The sequence below is a fragment of the Salmo trutta genome, chromosome 33 (assembly GCF_901001165.1).
Source record: "Salmo trutta chromosome 33, fSalTru1.1, whole genome shotgun sequence".
NCBI classification, from domain to species: domain Eukaryota; kingdom Metazoa; phylum Chordata; class Actinopteri; order Salmoniformes; family Salmonidae; genus Salmo; species Salmo trutta.
The window spans coordinates 4,449,282-4,469,342 of record NC_042989.1 but is presented as its reverse complement, the minus strand read 5'-3'; the positions used below and the strand labels follow the sequence as shown (position 1 = coordinate 4,469,342).

At 42.1% G+C, this 20,061-nt stretch overlaps 1 protein-coding gene across 19 annotated transcripts in view; it reads left to right on the top strand.

The window, feature by feature from the left end:
• The first annotated feature begins 428 nt into the window (after nt 1-428).
• dtnbb (dystrobrevin, beta b) overlaps nt 429-20,061 on the top strand; it is a 50,307-nt gene continuing 30,674 nt past the window's right edge. For 12 of the 19 annotated variants that reach the window (XM_029729563.1, XM_029729560.1, XM_029729558.1 and 9 more), the window contains exons 1-5: nt 8,372-8,438; nt 9,867-9,947; nt 10,161-10,374; nt 13,242-13,327; nt 15,627-15,781. In XM_029729563.1, coding sequence (XP_029585423.1) covers nt 8,372-8,438; nt 9,867-9,947; nt 10,161-10,374; nt 13,242-13,327; nt 15,627-15,781 — 603 coding nt within the window. Of the gene's footprint in view, nt 775-5,787; nt 5,837-8,370; nt 8,439-9,866; nt 9,948-10,160; nt 10,375-13,241; nt 13,328-15,626; nt 15,782-20,061 lie in introns of those variants that run through there. The other 7 variants (XM_029729562.1, XM_029729545.1, XM_029729548.1 and 4 more) reach the window with 6 other exon arrangements.

Genomic DNA, 20,061 nt, shown 5'->3' with positions numbered 1-20,061 from the left:
AAGAAACCTAAAGGGGTGGACCATCCTCTTCTGGCAGTAACTTATGTATGTGAGTGACTACTCTACTCTAATACTAGTACAACTTACACTATAGGCCTACTATTAGTATCACATTACTACACATCACATTACTAAGGCTTTTACACTCCACTAAGAGATACAACCACCAGTCAAATCGGATGCATGTTGTTTCCATATTATGCATGAGGAAAAAAATGCTAGTCTATTGCTTGGAATATGATGGAAAACCTGCTGACCGTCGCATATCATATAAATACCGTGCACGTAAAATATCAACAAACGTGGGTCGTGACTCGTTAGTGGTTTTTACTGTGCGCGCCACCGAGTGGCGCCTGCCGCTACGTTTTGCCAGCATGCGCGCAGGCGCGTAGGGCCGTTGGTGATGCACGCGCAGCCTCATCTTCTTGCATGCCTGCGCTTTGCTGTCCTCTGCTGTTCGGTCGTTGATGATGCTGAAGAGAGAGAGCGCGGCGCTCGTACATTTTTATGAGACACCACCGTCCACCGCAATTCAGAGTCGTAGACTATAGAACAGGAAACGCACTGGAAATGTAACGATGGATAGATAATCTCGATCGTTTGGCATTGCTCCGACAGCAATAACGAACGACAGCGGACATACTGCGTGTGAAATTTGTCAAAGGTGAGACTGAGCGCAGTAATGATTCACGAAGGAAATATCCTGACTACTTATCCTCATCATCTGATGCTGATGATGGTGCTATAAACGCAACCTGCGTGATTTTCCTACTGGTAAGGCTAATAGATGCATCATTCTAATTTAAATAGCCTATAGAATGCAGCAGGCACATCTAAATTAGGACACTACACATTTATGAAGGCAGATATTTAGGATAAATGATCACATAGCGTCTCAATATGAATATTCCTTTAAGATACATCGCACGCACAAATTCATATTGCGGAAACAAGGTAAATAGGGACTTAAAGCTGCAAATGGCCACGTCGGTCGAGCGGTTCCTTCAAGATCTGAGACGCATAAAGTATTGTAAAGCTAAACGGTTCGTCACAGAGAGCGTTTGAGCAGCTACACAGAGACGGAAGTGGGTGATGTTTAGACATTCGAGCCCTAAAGCTGCCACTGCAGTGGCCTAGTCCTCTTTTTGACTCACGTAAAAGGATGTTGTCATTATTAGCTACCTACTCGACAAGGTGCGGTGAATACTGCACCTTTAATAATCGCCCTTTTAAACATTTAAATCACATTCAGACATCCAGTATATATTTTTGCATAGCTTGAAGAATCACTAGGTTACTCGACGACATAATTTACATGTAGCTGCTAGTTCTTATTTTAGTGTTTGTACGGGGAGGCTCTTATAGAGGCTGATGCTCTAGAGTTCAGTCATTCCCGAAAGGAACCCGTGGAATGACATAATGCTTGGCAATAGGCCTACTATCATCCCTGTATTTGTATTTTGTTTATGTTGACCTTATTATTAAAAACGCCTTTAGGCCTAATCATGGAGATGAAATAGCTTCTTAGGCCTTTTGGTATATGATGATTGGTGATCATAATCATCACCACTGCTTATTTTAGGTTTCTGCTTTACCCATATGATGCCTTGGTGGCTCGTTGTTATTTATAGTAAACTGTAGTTTAAGCCAACATATCTGTAAATGGAATTGAATTGTATTTGATGAACGTGCACCTGCAGGCCTGTCACCAGGGAACTCAGAAGTGATTCATTATCCACCATATAATACCTCAAATTCATTAGACATATTGACTTTTAATGTCTACAGGTCCAATGTAAATAGCCTTTCCATGGTTTATCAAACTATAATGTCGGCAACTCACAACCAAATCTTGCATATTATGTTACAGCTGTCCACGAGAGACCAATCAAGCTCTGATATCTTCTTAAGTTACATTCAGTTTCACAATGGGCAATCTAAGATGGACATTTTCTTCAATATCAATAGAATGTATTTCTTTTGGGTAACCACTTCCTCATTTCCGGCCTTAGTTGCCTACATAAATGAATAGCTCAGGCAAGCTTACAGTACGCCTACTTCATAGTTGAACGTTACAGAGGGCCATTGTAGAATTTTTTTCTGACTTGCTTCTGTTAGTTTCCCTCCTGAGCTCAGCTTGTGTTTTCTAGCATTCTACATCCTGTTTACTACATATCATGTAATAACCCTTTATTACACATAAGGACAACATTATAGTATTATCACAACAATATTAGAATAAAGAGTAGGGAAACTATCAGAGCTATACTGAACCAAAATATAAACGAAACATGCAACAATTTCAACGATTTTACTGAGTTTACATTTCATATAATTTGTAAGTAGCTCTGGATAAGAGCGTCTGCTAAATGACTTAAATGTTAAATGTAAAATATAAGGAAATCAGTCAATTGAAATAAATTCATTAGGCCCTAATCTATTGATTTCACATGACTGGGTAGGGGCGCAGCCATGGGTGGACCTGGGAGGTCATAGGCCCAACCACTTGGGAGCCAGGCCCATCCACTGGGGAGCCAGGTCCAGCCAATCAAAATGAGTTTTTCCCTTCAAAAGGGCTAGATTACAGACAGAAATACAACTCAGTTTCATCAGCTGTCCGGGTGGCTGGTCTCAGACCATCCCGCAGGTGAAGAAGCCAGATGTGCAGGTCCTGGACTGGCGTGGTTACACGTGGACTGTGGTTGTGAGGCCAGTTGGACGTACTGCCAAATTCTCTAAAATAACGTTGGAGGTGGCTTATGGTAGAGAAATTAACATTACATTCTCTGGCAGTAGCTATGGTGGACATTACTGCAGTCAACATGCCAATTGCACGCTCTCTCAAAACAGAGACATCTGTGGCATTGAGACATCTGTGGCATTGTGTTGTGTGACAAAACTGCACATTTTAGAGTGGCCTATTATTGTCCCCAGCACAAGGTGCACCTGTGTAATGATCATGCTGTTTAATCAGCTTCTTGATATGCCACACTTGTCAGGCTTATATTGGCAAAGTAAAAATGCTAATTAACAGGGATTTAAAACAGATTTGTGCACAACATTTGAGAGAAATACATTTTTTGGGTGTATTGAACATTTCGGGAATATTTTATTTCAGCTCATGAAACATGGGACCAACACCTTACATGTTGCGTTTTATATTTTTGTCTAGTATACAGTACCAGTCAAAAGTTTGGACACACCTTCTCATTCAACAGTGTTTCTTAATTTTTAAAAACTATTTTCTACATTGTAGAATAATAGTGAAGACATCAAAACTATGGAATCGTGTAGAAACCAAAAAAGTTTTAAACAAATCAAATATATTTTATTTTTGCGATTCTTCAAAGTAGCCACCCTTTGCCGTGATGACAGCTTTTCACACTCTTGGCATTCTCTCAACCAGCTTCACCTGGAATGCTTTTCCAACAGTCTTGAAGGAGTTCCCACATATGCTGAGCACTTGTTGGCTGCTTTTCCTTCACTGTGGTCCAACTCATCCCAGACCATTTCAATTGGGTTGAGGTTGGGTGATTGTGGAGGCCAGGTCATCTGATGCAGCACTCCATCACCCTCCTTCTTGGTCAAATATCCCTTACACAGCCTGGAGGTGTGTTGGGTCATTGTCCTGTTGAAAAACAAAGGATAGCCCCTCTAAGCGCAAACCAGATGGGATGGTGAATCGCTGCAGAATGTTGTGGTAGCCATGCTGCTTAAGTGTGCCTTGAATTCTAAATAAATCACAGACAGTGTCACCAAAAAAACCCATCACACCTCTTCCTCCATGCTTCACGGTGGGAACCACACATGCGGAGATCATCCATTCACCTACTGAGTCTCAAAAGAACACTTGGTTGGAACAAAACATTTTCAAATTTGGACTTATCAGACCAAAGGACAGATTTCCACTGGTCTAATGTCCATTACTCATGTTTCTTGGCCCAAGCAAGTCTCTTATAATTATTGGTGTCCTGTAGTAGTCTTTTTTTTTGCAGCAATTTGACCATGAAGGCCTGATTCACGCAGTCTCCTCTGAACAGTTGATGTTGAGATGTGTCTGTTACTTGAACTCTGTGAAGCATTTATTTGGGCTGCAATTTCTGAAGCTGGTCACTCTAATTAACTTATCCTCAAAAGCAGAGGTAACTCTGGGTCTTCCTTTCCTGTGGCGGTCCTCATGAGAGACAGTTTCATCATAGCGCTTGATGGTTTTTATGACTGCACTTGAAGAAACTTTCAGTTCTTGAAATTGAAAGTTTTCAGATTGACTGACCTTCATGTCTTAAAGTAATGATGTACTGTGTTTTCTCTTTGCTTATTTGAGCTGTTCTTGCCATAAAATGGACTTGGTCTTGGTCTTCTGTATACCCAACCCTACCATGTCACAACACAACTGATTAGCTCACGCATTATGAAGGAAAGAAATTCCACACATTAATTTTTAACAAGACACACCTGTTAATTGAAATCCATTCCAGGTGACTACCTCCATGAAGCTGGTTGAGAGAATGCCAAGAGTGTGCAAGCTGTCATCAAGGCAAAGGGTGGCTACTTTGAAGAATCTCAAAAATAAAATACATTTTTAAAAGATTAACACATTTTTGGTTACTAGATGATTCCATATGTGTTATTTCATAGTTTTGATGTCTTCACTACTATTTCACAATGTGGAAATAGTACAAATAAAGAAAAACCCTGGAATGAGTAGGTGTGTCCAAACGTTTGACTGCTACTGGATATCTTTATATATGGCCCTGCAAACCCTTGCTCTCCAGCCACACGAGTGAGGAGGGAGGAATAAAAAGGCCTGTCAACAGAGCTCCTGAGGGTTCAACCTTGGCTGGCTTCAATGACTACGTCCCAAATGGCACTCTATTCCCTATAATGCACTACTTTTGACCAGGACCCATAGGGCTCTGGTCGAAAGTAGTGCACTATGAAGGGAATAAGGGGCCATTGGGGACACAGCCAGACTGCTCACAGTCAACTGGTCAGCTGATGCAGTTTCCTGGCTTGTCCATCACCTCATAGCCACAGTGGGCTGCCATGTGATGGTGATACTGTACTGTATAGACCTGGGTTCAAATATTATTCCAAATCATTTCAAATACTTGATATGGGCTTGATTAAGCTTGCCTGGCTTAATAGAACCAATAGAAAAGTTCCATCAGTGCAAGCCCCATCCACCTGGCACTCCAGGCAAGTATTTGAAAGATGTCAAATAGTAACATTCTATGAACCCAGGTCTGGTGCCATCCAATCCTATCATGCCATTCCCCAGGTTTTGGAACCAGTCATTGAATAGCTGTAATGTGTTTTGTGTCCATCATCATTAAGTCCTCGGTCTGCATCCCTTGCTGGCCGTCGATGTCATTAGTCCACCGGATGCAGTCTTAGCTGAGTGGCGATGTCATGGAGAATTATTATTTGTAGTGTACATACAGGGTGTGTTTCCTAAATAGCACCCTGCCCTGGTCAGAAGTAGTGCTCTGCAAAGGAAATACGGTGCCATTTGGGACACATTCAGAGAGACAGAGCAGGATCACTCAAGTGTTCTCTTGTGCAAGACAGTGCAAGTGCACACATCTCTTTAGAGGAAGAAAAACCTCATGTTTTGTAGCGTTCATCAAGTCCTTGAAGGGAGGGCGTTAATGACTAATTTAAAAGTCAAGCCCATTTTGGCTGGAAGGACTGCTTATTTGAACTACTACAGAGCATACCCGAGACACAGAACATTAATTAAGGAGCCAACTAGATAACTGACTATGATGTTTCTTCTCTTCACAGGGCAGTAGCAGCTAATGCTTCACTTTGTTTAAAATTCAGCCAGTGACAGGTACATATACCTCTGGGATTCTTATCTTTCATCTGACAAAAACATCTGTAGATTTTAGTGAGCTTTTTTCTTGAGCTTTATGCATAGACAATGTCTGTTTAAATGTATGGTATGTGTTGAACATTCCATATATGATGTATACACACTTACAGTAGAGGGATAAATGTATAGAGTACACAGAATCAGTTAGATGAATATACTGCATGTGACTTTAAAGAGGTGCGATGCAGAAATGGTTCTGCCATTTCCTGGTTGCAAAAATGTGAAAAGGTTGCTTAATTTCCATTTGTGACAAAACAAGCAAGTATAGTGTAGAGAATCATTGTACCATCTAAACAGCTGTGAAATAGCTTTTCCATAACCAAAAATATTGTATTTTCAGCTGTTTGAAGCTGGTGCACAAAACCAAAAGTAAAAGAAGCAAAACGAAACTTAAGAATGCAGAGCATAGAACTGGCTCACATAGAACATATCTACCTCTTCTTAGACTTGCTTTCAATGACAATAGATAGAACACACATTTCTATGTGAATATGATCAGGTCTCCCAAGAAGTTACATATTGCAGCTTTAGTGTAAAAAATGTATAGGATGTTTTATTTTCACGTGGCTATAATGGACCTTGATAATGTATAAAATGATTACACTGACATACAGTACCAGTCAAAAGTTTGGACACCTACTCATTCAAGGGTTTTTCTTTTTTCTACATCATAGAATTATAGTGAAGACATCAAAACTATGAAATATCACATATGGAATCATGTAGTAACCAAAAAAGTGTTAAACAAATCAAAATGTATTTTATATTTGAGATTCTTCAAAGTAGCCACCCTTTGCCTTGATGACAGCTTTTCACACTCTTGGCATTCTCTCAACCAGCTTCATTAGGAATGCTTTTCCAACAGTCTTGAAGGAGTTCCCACATATGCTGAGCACTTTTTGGCTGCTTTTCTTTCACTCTGGTCCAACTCATCACAAACCATCTCAATTGGGTTGAGGTTGGGTGATTGTGGAGGCCAGGTCATCTGATGCAGCACTCCATCACTCTCCTTCTTTGTCAAATAGCCTTTACACAGCATGGAGGTGTGTTTTGGGTCATTGTCCTGTTGATAAACAAATTATAGTCCCACTAAGCACAAACCAGATGGGATGGCGTATCGCTGCAGAATGCTGTGGTAGCCATGCTGGTTAAGTGTGCCTTGAATTCTAAATAAATCACAGACAGTGTCACCAGCAAAGCACCCCCACACCATCACACCTCCTCCTCCTCCTGCTTAATGGTGGGAACCACATATCCGGAGATCAGCCGTTCACCTACTCTGTGTCTCACAAAGACACAGCGTTTGGAACCAAAAATCTAAAATTTGGACTCATCAGACCAAAGGACAGATTTCCACTGGTTTAATGCCCATTGCTTGTGTTTCTTGGCCCAAGCAAGTCTCTTCTTCTTATTGGTGTCCTTTAGTAGTGGTTTCTTTGCAGCAGTTCGACCATGAAGGCCTGATTCACGCAGTCACCTCTGAACAGTTGATGTTGAGATGTATCTGTTACTTGAACTCTGTGAAGCATTTATTTGGGCTGCAATCTGAGGTTCCGTTAACTCTAATGAACTTATCCTCTGCAGCAGAGGTAACTCTAGGTCTTCCTTACCTGTGGTGGTCCTCGTGAGAGCCAGTTTCATCATAGCGCTTGATGGTTTTTGTGACTGCACTTGAAGAAACTTTAAAAGTACTTGAAATGTACTGTATTGACTGACCTTAATGTCTTAAAGTAATGATGGACTGTCGTTTCTCTTTGCTTATTTGAGCTGTTCTTGCCATAAAATGGACTCTGTCTTTTACCAAATAGGGCTGTATACCATCCCTACCTTGTCACAACACAACTGATTAGCTCAAACACATTAAGAGGGAAAGAATTCCACAAATTAACTTTTAACAAGGCACACCTGTTAATTGAAATGCTTTCCTGGTGACTACCCCATGAAGCTGGTTGAGAGAATGCCAAGAGTGTGCAAAGCTGTCGTGAAGGTAAAGCGTGGCTATGAAGAATCTTAAATATTAAATATATTTGGATTTGTTTAACACTTTTTTGGTTACTAGATGATTCCATATGTGTTATTTCATAGTTTTGATTCCTTCACTATTATTCTACAGTGTAGAAAATAGTACAAATAAAGAAAAACCCTGGAATGAGTACTGTCCAAACTTTCGATTGGTACTGTACAATCATACAATCATTACTGGTAATGCATGATTCCGGTTTTATTTCCCTCAAAATGAGTAATAGGCCTAATGTATACAAAGGGAAGAAGAAACGTCATAGTCAGTATACAAAAGCCTGATAATGTTTGCAATAATTATGTCATTAATTAGTGAGTAGGTAGTAATGCTTGCTGTATTCTTTCCCCAGAAGGATTGAGGAGGGCAGTGAAAGCCGATAATACAGCTTGATAACGTATATTGTATACAATGATTGTCATTAAATATTGAGAAGGTAATGCGTGCTTATTGCCTGTTCTGTTTTTCCCCTCAGAATGATAGAGGAGGGCAGTAAACGAGGCAAAGCGATGGTGGAGAAGAGACAACTCTTCATGGAGATGAGTGAGTAGACTGACTGAGAGCGAAATCTCTAGAGCCAAACCATTACTAATCATTCACACTCTGCTGTGTCGTAGCAAAGCCATTCATAGCCATACACTTTAGAGCATACAGTGCATGTCAGACCAAAAACCAAGCCATGAGGTTGAAGGAATTGTCCTTAGAGCTCCGAGACAGGATTGTGTCGAGGCACAAGTCTGGGGAAGGGTACTGAAACATTTCTGCAGCATTAAAAGTCCCCAAGAACATAGTGGCCTCCATAATTCTTAAATGAAAGAAGTTAGGAACCACCAAGACTCTTTCTAGAGCTGGCCGCAACTGTGCAATCGGGGGAGAAGGGCCTTGGTCAGGGAGGTGACCAAGAACCCGATGGTCACTATGACAGAGCTCCAGAGTCCCTCTGTGGAGATGGGAAAACCTTCCAGAAGGGCAACCATCTCTGCAGCACTCCACCAATCAGGCCTTTATTGTAGAGCGGCCAGACAGAAGCCACTACTCAGTAAAAGGCACATGACAGCCCGCTTGGAGTTTGCCAAAAGGCACCTAAAGGACTCTCAGACCATGAGAAACTAGATTATCTGGTCTGATGAAACCAAGATTTAACTTTTTGGCCTGAACGCCAAGCGTCAACCAGGCACCGCTCATCACCTGGCCAATGCCATCCCTACAGTGAAGCCTGGTGTTGGCAGCATCATGCTGTGGGGATGTTTTTCAGCGGCAGGGACTGGGAAACTAGTCAGGGTCGAGGGGGAAAATGAATGGAGTGAAGTACAGCGAGATCCTTTATGAAAACCTGCTCCAGAGTGCTCAGGACCTCAGACTGGCGTGAACGTTCACCTTCCAACAGGACAACGACCTTAAGCACACTGCCAGATAACTTATGAGTGGCTTCGGGACAAGTCTCTGAATGTCCTTGAGTGGCCCAGCCAGAACCCGGACTTGAACCCAATCGATCATCTCCGGAGAGACCTGAAAATTGCTGCCCAGCGACGCTTCCCATCCATCCCGACAGAGCTTAAGAGGATCTGCATAGAAGAATAGTTGAAACTCGCCAAATACAGGTGTGCCAAGCTTGTAGCGTCATACCCAAGAAGACTCGAGGCTGTAATCACTGCCAAAGTTGCTTCAACAAAGTACTGAGTAAAGGGTCTGAATATTTATGTAAATCTGATATTTAAGTTCTTATTTTTTATACATTTGCAACAAACAAACCAAAAAAAAATCTTTGTCATTATGAGGTATTGTGTGTAGATTGGTGAGGGGGAAAAAATAATATAATGAATTTTTGAATAAGGCTGTAAAATAACAAAATTTGGAAAAAGTCAAGGGGTCTGACTACTTTCCGAATTAACTGTACACTCCCCTCCCCATGCAGTGGGTTTTGTGTGTGGTTGTGTTAGAGTTATTGATTCGTCTTTTTATTTTTATCAGGGGCACAAAACTTTGACGTCATCAGGCTGTCAACCTATAGGACGGCCTGCAAGCTAAGATTTGTGCAGAAGAGATGCAACCGTAAGTACCGCCTGCCTGGCTCGTTTTGTTTCCTCTACTGAAAATGACATGCAAGTGTCCTCTTACTCGCTTAACTTTTCAAACTGTTCACATTACACTGTGTTACATGTGTCTGTTTCAAATATGGTACACTTGAATATAATTCATTGATGTTGAAGAAATCTATTCTTTTCTAAACGTCTTTCCTCCCCTCCTGCTATCCCCCTATCCCAGTTCACTTGGTGGATGTGTGGAACATGATTGAGGCGTTCCGTGATAGTGGTCTGAACACGCTGGACCACAACGCAGAGATCAACGTGTCTAGACTGGAGACTATCCTGTCCTCGATCTACTACCAGCTCAATAAGCGTCTGCCCACCACACACCAGATCAACGTAGAGCAGTCCATCGGCCTGCTGCTCAACTTCATGGTGGCCACATACGACAGGTGCAGTAAATTAGACACAGGATATACAGTACATTAGATATAGGATATTAGATACATACATTTGCTTTGAACTGCTGTTTAGCACTTTTCAGACAATGACACATTCTGTACATATTGTGCATGGATATGTCTATGGTGCAACATCTTATTTACAGAACAAGATATAATTTCTTACTATTATTATATTTGGGGGGTCATTTATTGTTAGCACACAGTTAGGCAACACACTCTACCAGGATAAACTTCCACACTGCACTTCCACACTAAGGTCCCACAGTTGACAGCGCATGTAAGAGCAAAAACCAAGCCATGAGGTCGAAGGAATTGTCCTTAGAGCTCCGAGACAGGATTGTGTCGAGGCACAGATCTGGGGAAGGGTACGAAAAAATGTATGCAGCATTGAAGGTCCCCAAGAACACAGTGGCCTCCATCATTCTTAAATGGAAGAAGTTCGGAACCACCAAGACTCTTTCTAGATCTGGCCGCCCGGCCAAACTGAGCAATCGGGGGAGAAGGGCCTTGGTCACGGAGGTGACCAAGATCCCGATGGTCACTCTGACAGAGCTCCAGAGTTCCTCTGTGGAGTTGGGAGAACCTTCCAGAAGGACAACCATCTCGGCAAAACTCCACCAATCAGGCCTTTGTGGTAGAGTGGCCAGACGGAAGCCACTTCTCAATAAAAGGCACATGACAGCCCGCTTGAAGTTTGCCAAAAGGCACCTAAAGGACTCTCAGACCATGAGAAACAAGATTCTCTGATCTGATGAAACCAAGATTGAACTCTTTGGCCTGATTGCCAAGCGTCACATCTGGAGGAAACCTGGCACCATCCCTATGTTGAAGCATGGTGGTGGCAGCATCATGCTGTGGGGATGTTTTTCAGCGGCAGGGACTGGGAGACTAGTCAGGATCGAGGGAAAGATGAACAGAGCAAAGTACAGAGAGATCCTTGATGAAAACCTGCTCCAGAGCGCTCAGGACCTCAGACTGGGGCTAAGGTTCACCTCCCAACAGGACAATGACCCTAAGCACACAGCCAAGACAACGCAGGAGTGGCTTCAGGACAAGTCTCTGAATGTCCTTGAGTGGCCCAGCCAGAGCCCAGACTTGAACCCGATCGAATATCTCATGAGAGACCTGAAAATAGCTGGTCAGCGACGCTCCCCATCCAACCTGACAGAGCTTGAGAGAATGGGAGAAACTCCCCAAATACAGGTGTTCCAAGCTTTGCGCGTCATACCCAAGAAGACTCAAGGTTGTAATCACTGCCAAAGGTACTTCAGCAAAGTACTGAGTAAAGGGTCTGAATACTTTGAAATTTGATATTTCATTTTTACATTTTTGTAAACAACAGGTGTGGACAAACAGTGAAATGCTTACTTACGGGCCCTTCCCAACAATGTAGAGAGAAAGGAAATAGATAAATAATAAAAAAGTTAAACACGTAATAATAAAAGTAATAATAAATACACAATGAGTAATGATAACTTGGCTATATATAACGGGGTACCAGTACTGAGTTGATGTGCAGGGGTACGAGTTGGTTGAGGTAGATATGTACATATAACTAGGAATAAAGGGACAGATAATAAACAGTAGCAGCAGCGTATGTGATGAGTCAAAAAAGTTAGCGCAAAAAGGGTCAATGCAGATAGTCCAGGTAGCTATTTGCTTAACTATTTAACTAACTATATAGTAGTCTTAATGCTTGAGGGTAGAAGCTGTTCAGGGTCTTGTTGGTTCTAGACTTTGTACATCGGTACTGCTTGCCGTGCGGTAGCAGAGAGAACTGTCTATGACTTGGATGGCTGGAGTCTTTGACAATTTTTAGGTCCTGGTATAGACATCCTGGATGGCAGGGAGCTCGGTTCCAGTGATGTACTGGGCCTTATGCATTACCCTCTGTAGCACCTTGCGGTTGGATGCCAAGCAGTTGCCATACCAAGCGGTGATACATCCAGTCATTGTGCAGTTGTAGAACTTTTTGAGGATCTGAGGGTCCATGCCAAATCTTTTCAGCCTCCTGAATGGAAAGAGGCATGGTCGTGCCCTCTTCACGACTGTGTTGGTGTGATTGGACCACTACAGATCCTTAGTGATGTGGACAACAAACTCTAAACTCTCGACCCGCTCCACTACTGCTCCGTCGATGTGAATGGGGGCGTGCTCGGCCTTCCATTTCCTGTAGTCCACGATCAGCTCCTTTGTCTTGCTGACGTTGAGGGAGAGGTTATTGTCCTGGCACCACACTGGGTAGGCTGGGTACAGGCAGTGTATTTACCTGCCGCCGTAGTTTAATCAGTGTGCCCACATGTCGGTTTCTATATATCGCCATCTCTTTCTCTTCCCAGTGTTGGGGATTAGGGCTTGTTCCGGGGTGACCAGTACTGTATGTCCTGCGGCGCCAACTCATTTAAGTAGAAATCTTCATCTAAATCGAGGTTAACGATCAGTGTTCTGATGTCAAGAAGGTATTTTTGATCATAGAAAACGATGGTGGGAAACATTTATGATCCAAAAAGTTACGATCTCCAAAGAAAAAAACCGTACGAAATAGCAGAACTAGTCAGGAGCTCATAAAACGACCGCTATACATTCCAGGGCTAATCTGTATGCTGAAATCTTCAAAGCTCTCCCCTCGAAATTATGATTTTGGTCCTTCAGACAACATGGTCCAGGTCAAGATGGATTCAGAAGTGCCAATTATTTGTGCTCCATTGTGGCCAGTAAGCTAAAGTAGATAATGGAAAAAGAGGAATTTGCTTTGGGAAATAAACTTCACCTTTATCAGAACGCTAACAATGTGTGTTTCAATACATTTGTTACATATTTTCGTAAATGTATGCTTTTTTTGTGTGTGTGTTTAGTGAAGGCCACGGGAAACTGACCGTTTTCTCGATGAAATCCATGTTGGCAACCATGTGTGGAGGGAAAATAGTGGACAAACTACGTTGTAAGTATATCTCCTTGAACTTTACCGAAGGGCATAAGTTACAGTTAATGTAACTAAATGGAAAGTTACCTCTGTTTTGCAGTAGCCACACTTTTAATTCCATGGTTGAGTTTACAGCAGGGTTTCCCAAAGTCGGTCCTGGGGCCCCCAATTAAATCTTGACGATGAGTTGGTTATTTGAATCAGCTGTGTAGTACTGGGGCAAAAACCTAAATGTGCACTAAGGGGGGCCCCCAGGACCAAGTTTAGGAAACCCTGGTCTACAGTATCTGCTTTCTGACCCTGTCTGCGGTTGCATAAAGGATACACACGGGGGCGTTGTTGAGTCAATTACAGCACAAACATCATTGTTGTAATTTTATTCGATGGAAGTGTCAAGAAGAATTATCACCCATACCTCATATTCAATAAATTATATAAATGGCATATACAGTGCTTAGTGAAAGTATACGCACCGCTTTCAGTCTTCACATTTTGCTGCCTTAAAATAAAATAAAAAAATGATTACATTCAAAAAATTTTACTTCAGATCGACACAACCTACTACAGATTTTCAAAGTGAAAGAAAGTTCTAGAACATTTTCCAAATATATTTTTTTAAAACAAGGATGTCTTGATTGCATATGTCTTCACACCACAGGGTTAATACTTGGTGGAAGCACCTTTGGCAACTATTACAGCTGTGAAACATTTTGAATAAGATTCTACCAATTTTGACCAACTCTAAGGGCAACATATATAAGTTATGATGAACTTCACAGGTTGATGAAAGTGCAAGGTGATGAGCTTGATGCTCCTTTCCAATAAATATTGAGGGTTGTATTCTGGTGACATGATAATCAATGCTTGGCTTCCATTTGACAAATAAAAAGAATCTTGCTCTTTTGTCCATAATAATCTCATCATGTAGGCTGTATCTGCGAGATGTTGGCTAGAGCACATGTGCCAATACCAGGGTGGGCACATACTCGCTATATATAACAAAAACAATTTGTGAGAAAATCATCAATAGAGTTGAAAATGCGATGGAAACTCATTTAACTTGTATTTTTTATCCGGTACACCGCAAAAGGTATTTTTATGTGCAGTACATAATTACCCACAGTATCCGCAACAAGTCAATTTGATGGAAACACATCTCTGTTGGGGAAAAAGCGCATATTGGTTTTATGCTAATTTTAGCATATTTGCATGAACATCTGTCGCCAGTTGGATGGTAACATTGCTAGTGTCTCGCTGAAAAATAAAACTCTATCCCAGGGTTAGGTTTTCAAAAGAATGATGAGGGTATTCCTTTAACTTTTTACATTGGGTTTGCTCTTTTCGTATTTCTTTTGATCCTGACAAACTCCCCAGTCCCCGCTGATGTCAAGCATACCCATAACATGATGTTGCCACCACAATACTTGAAGATACAGAGGGTAGCTTCTCACCGGCAGGGACTGGGAAGTTAGTTAGGATCAAAATAAATAAGAAGGGAGCAAAGCCCAGGTAAAAAATTAGAGGATATCCACCTCAGTCTTCTGAAAACCCTGGGATAGAGTTGTATTTTTACGCAGGATAATTACACACATTTTAATGACAAAGACACACCAGATTGGTTTTCCAAGAGGTATTGAGTTTTCCTGAATGGTGCATTCTCCGTTCTGACTTAAATATGCTTAAAACATCAGAGACAACATTTGAATATTGCTGTCCATCAATGATTTCCAACCAGATTACCTGAGCCTGAGCAATTTTGACAAAAAAACATGGATACATGTTGCCTGGGGGAGCTACTTTCACTGGGGATCGGGAACATGTCCCCTCCCCCCCACCCACACATTCTGAAATTGCATTTTTGTCTCCCCCAGTTTTATCATTGGAATGTGATACAAAATGAGGCAACAGTGTGCTTTAGGACCATGCAGACACCCCCGAGTGGTCGGGTAGGCTGTTTGGAGTGTTTAATAAAAATTATAATAATTATGTCCCCCCCACTTCTAAAACCGAAGTTGCACCCCTGTATGTTGCCCTAGGAGCGCATGGTTGGTAGAATCTTATTCTAAATTATTCACAGCTGTAATTGCTGCCAAAGGGGCTTCCACCAAGTATTAACTTTGGAGTGTGAAGACATACACAATCAATACATCCTCATTTGATATTTCTTAGTAAATTGGAACATTTTGTGTAATCGAATGTAATCCTTTTTACGTTTCAAGGCAGCAGAATGTGAAGACTGTGCAAGGAGTGTGTAGACTTTCACTAGCGACTGTATATGGCACTGATGTACTCACCACCACACTTGGTTCTCTCTTAGATATCTTCTCCCAGATCTCTGACTCGAATGGTGTGATGGCCTTTGCTAAGTTTGACCAGTTTCTGAGGGAGGTTCTAAAGCTGCCCACAGCTGTGTTCGAGGGCCCGTCGTTTGGATACACAGAACACTCCGTACGGACATGCTTCCCTCAACAGGTAGGTTGGACTGGCCAGGAGGGGATTTCTCTCACTGAAATTATATAAAAAGTGCACTGCTCACACATAATAAACTAGAGAGAGAGTTGGCGAGAGAGAGAGAGAGAGAGCTGGAGAGAAAGAGAGCTGGAGAGAAAGAGAGCTGGAGAGAAAGAGCTCTGGAAAGAGAGAGAGAGAGTTGGGGAGAGAGAGTTGGGGAGATAGTTGGCGAGAGAGAGAGAGAGAGAGAGAGAGAGAGAGAGAGAGAGAGAGAGAGAGAGAGAGAGAGAGTTGGAGAGAGACATTCACAAAGGATGTACAGTTGATGTCGGAAGTTTATATTCACTTAGGTTGGAGTCATTAAAACTCGTTTTTCAACCACTCCACAAATTTCTTGTTAACAAACTATAGTTTTGGCAAATCGGTTAGGACATCTACTTTGTGCATGACACAAGTAATTTTTCCAACAATTGTTTACAGACAGATTATTTCACTTAAAATTCACTGTATCACAATTCCAGTGGGTCAGAAATTCACATACACTAAGATGACTGTTCCTTTAAACAACTTTAAATTGTAGACCTCCACAAGTCTGGTTCATCCTTGGGAGCAATTTCCAAACGCCTGAAGGTACCCTGTCCATCTGTACAAACAATAGTGCGCAAGTATAAACACCATGGGACCATGCAGCCGTCATACCGCTTAGGAAGGAGACATGTTCTGTCTCTTAGAGATGAATGTACTTTGGTGCGAAAAGTGCAAATCAATCCCAGAACAACAGCAAAGGACCTTGTGAAGATGCTGGAGGAAACAGCTACAAAATTATCTATATCCACAGTAAAACAAATCCTATGTCGACATATCCTGAAAGGCTGCTCAGAAAGCAAGTTGCCACTGCTCCAAAACCGTCATAAAAATGCAGACTACGGTTTGCAACTGCACATGGGAACAAATATCGTACTTTTTGGAGAAATGTCCTCTGGTCTGATGAAACAAAAATAGAACTGTTTGGCCATAATGACCATCGTTATGTTTGGAGGAAAAAGGGGGAGGCTTGCAAGCCGAAGAACACAATCCCAACCGTGAAGCACGGAGGTGGCAGCATCATGTTGTGGGGGTGCTTTTCTGCAGGAGGGACTGGTGCAATTCACAAAATAGATGGCATCATGAGGCAGGAAAATTCTGTGGATATATTGAAGCAACATCTCAAGACATCAGTCAGGAAGTTAAAGGTTGGTCGCAAATGGGTCTTCCAAATGGACAATGACCCCAAGCATACTTCCAAAGTTGTGGAAAAATGGCTTCAGGACAACAAAGTCAAGGTATTGGAGTGGCCATCACAAAGCCCTGACCTCAATCCTATAGAAAATCTGAAAAAGCGTGTGTGAGCAAGGAGGCCTACAAACCTGACTCAGTTACACCAGCTCTGTCAGGAGGAATGGGCCAAAATTCACCCAACTTATTGTGGGAAACTTGAGGAAGGCTACCTGAAAGGTTTGACCCAAGTTCAACAATTTAAAGGCAATGCTAACAAATACTAATTGAGTGTATGTAAACTTCTGACCCACTGGCAATGTGATGAAAGAAATAAAAGCTGAAATAAATAATTCTCTCTACTATTATTCTGACATTTCACATTCTTAAAATAAAGTGGTGATCCTAACTGACCTAAGAAAGGGAATTTTTACTTGGATTAAATTACAGGAATGGTGAAAAACGGAGTTTTAAATGTATTTGGCTAAGGTGTATGTAAACTTCAACTGTACGTACCAGGGAACACAGTGATGGCGGCAACAGAGATGGTCGTCTCGCTTCGAGTCCGTAGGAAACTATGTAGTATTTCGTTTTTTTATGTATTATTTCTTTGTTACCCCAGGAAATCTTAAGTCTTATTACATACAGCCGGGACGAACTATTGGATATAAGAGCGTAAACATGGCTCTCTCAGGATATGTTGTCGGAATCGGTTCAGCCACCGACAGAGATAAACACATCTCTGGGAGAAGGAAAGGCAGGGGTGTATGCTTTATGATTAACAACTCATGGTGTAATCATAAGAACATAGAGGAACTCAAGTCCTTCAGCTCACCTGATCTAGAATTCCTTACAATCAAGTGCCGGTCATTTTACCTAAGAGAATTCTTGTCAGTTATCTTCGGAGCTGTGTACATTCCCCTCAAGCAGACACCAAGAAGGCAATCAAGGAACTTCACTGGACTATATGCAAACTGGAAACCATATATCCTGAGGCTGCATTTATTGTTGCTAGCGATTTTAACAAAGCAAATTTGAGAACAAGTCTACCTAAATTCTACCAGCATATTGATTGCGCTACACGTATGCGCAGTACCCTCAAACCACTGCTACTCTAACTTCTGCGATTCATACAAAGCCCTCCCCCGCCCTCCCTTCAGCAAATCCGACCACGACGCCATCTTGCTCCTTCCATCTTATAGGCAGAAACTCAAACAGGATGTACCAGTGACGAGAACCATTCAACGCTGGTCCGACCAATCAGAAGCCACGCTTCAAGATTGTTTTGATCTTGCGAACTGAAATATGTTCCGGTCAGCCTCCGAGAACAACATCAACCTATACGCTGACTCGGTGAGTGCATTTATAAAGAAGTGGATTGGAAATGTTGTACCCACTATGACTATTAAAACGTACCCTAACCAGAAACCATGGATGGATGGCGGCATTCGCGGAAAACTGAAAGCACGATCCACCTCATTTAACCATGGAAAGAGGTCTGGGAATATGTCTGAATATAAACAGTGTAGCTATTCCCTCCGCAAGGCAATCTAACAAGCGAAATGCCAGTACAGGGACAAGGTGGAGTCGCAATTGAACGACTCAGACACGAGATGTATGTGGCAGGGTCTACAGGAAATCACGAACTACAAAAAGAAAACCAACCAAAATGTTTATTTTTAATTTACAATCTGTTGAAGCTATGAGAATAGAAACGTTCAATTGTTTTGTGAAGCATCACAGCACAGTTGAAAAATATATGGCAAATAGAAATCTGAAATGGATGATGTTGAGAAATAGATGGGAGGGGTTCAATGGAGCTGAAGGGTGGGACTAATAACAAGATTAACAATGTAAAACATACGGGGTCTGTAAAATGTATATAGGTTCAGAACTTTTGTAATATAGCACAGTTACAAATAGAAATCAAACTGGATGGACATCAGAAATAGAGGAAGGACTAAAAACAAACAAAATATAACTATCGTAAAATAGACTGTCTGTAAAAGGTGTATAAGATGAATAAATTGAAGGTAAAAGCCGAAGTGTTTATTAGTTTACTCCAATTGGGGGATCGGTTGTAGGGTTTGCGGGGAATAATAATAAAGGTATATTTTTCCAAAAAGTATGTCTATATAGGTATGTGTATGTATATATGTGTATATATATGCATGCGTGTATGGATATATATATTTATCCCAGAAATATATGGGGGATTGGAAATTATGCAGACAATTACATTGATGGAAGCAATATTCTTTCTGCAATATTAAGCTGATCCACCCCCCCCCCCCCAAAAAAAAAAAAACCCAACCACGTCAGACACTTACTTCACGCTTCCAGACAAACTAAACACCTTCTTTGCCCGCTTTGAGGATAATACAGTGCCACCGTCACGGCCCGCTAACAAGGACTGCACCCCCTCTCCTTCTCCGTGGCTGACGTGAGTAAAACATTTAAACGTGTTAACCCTCGCAAAGCTGCTGTCCCAGACGGCATCCCTAGCCACGTCCTCAAAGCATGCGCAGACCAGCTGGCTGGTGTTTTTACAGACATATTCAATCGCTCCCTATCCCAGTCTGTTGTCCCACATGCTTCAAGATGGCTACCATTGTTCCTGTAACCAAGAAGGCAAAGATAACTGAACTAAATGCCTACTGCCCCGTAGCACTCACTTCTGTCATCATGAAGTGCTTTGAGAGACTAGTCAAGGATCATATCACCTCCACCTTACCGGCCACCCTAGACCCACTCCAGTTTGCATACCGCAACAACAGGTCCACAGACGACGCAATCACCATCACACTGCACACTGCCCTATCCCATCTGGACAAGAGGAACCTATGTAAGAATGCTGTTCATTGACTACAGCTCAGCATTCAACACCATAGTACCATCCAAGCTCATCATCAAGCTGGAGGCCCTGGGGCTCAACCCCGGCCTGTGCAACTGGGTGCTGGACTTTCTGACGGGCCTCCCACAGGTGGCAAAGGTAGGAAACAACATCTCCACTTTGTTGTCCCTCAACACTGGGGCCCCACAAGGGT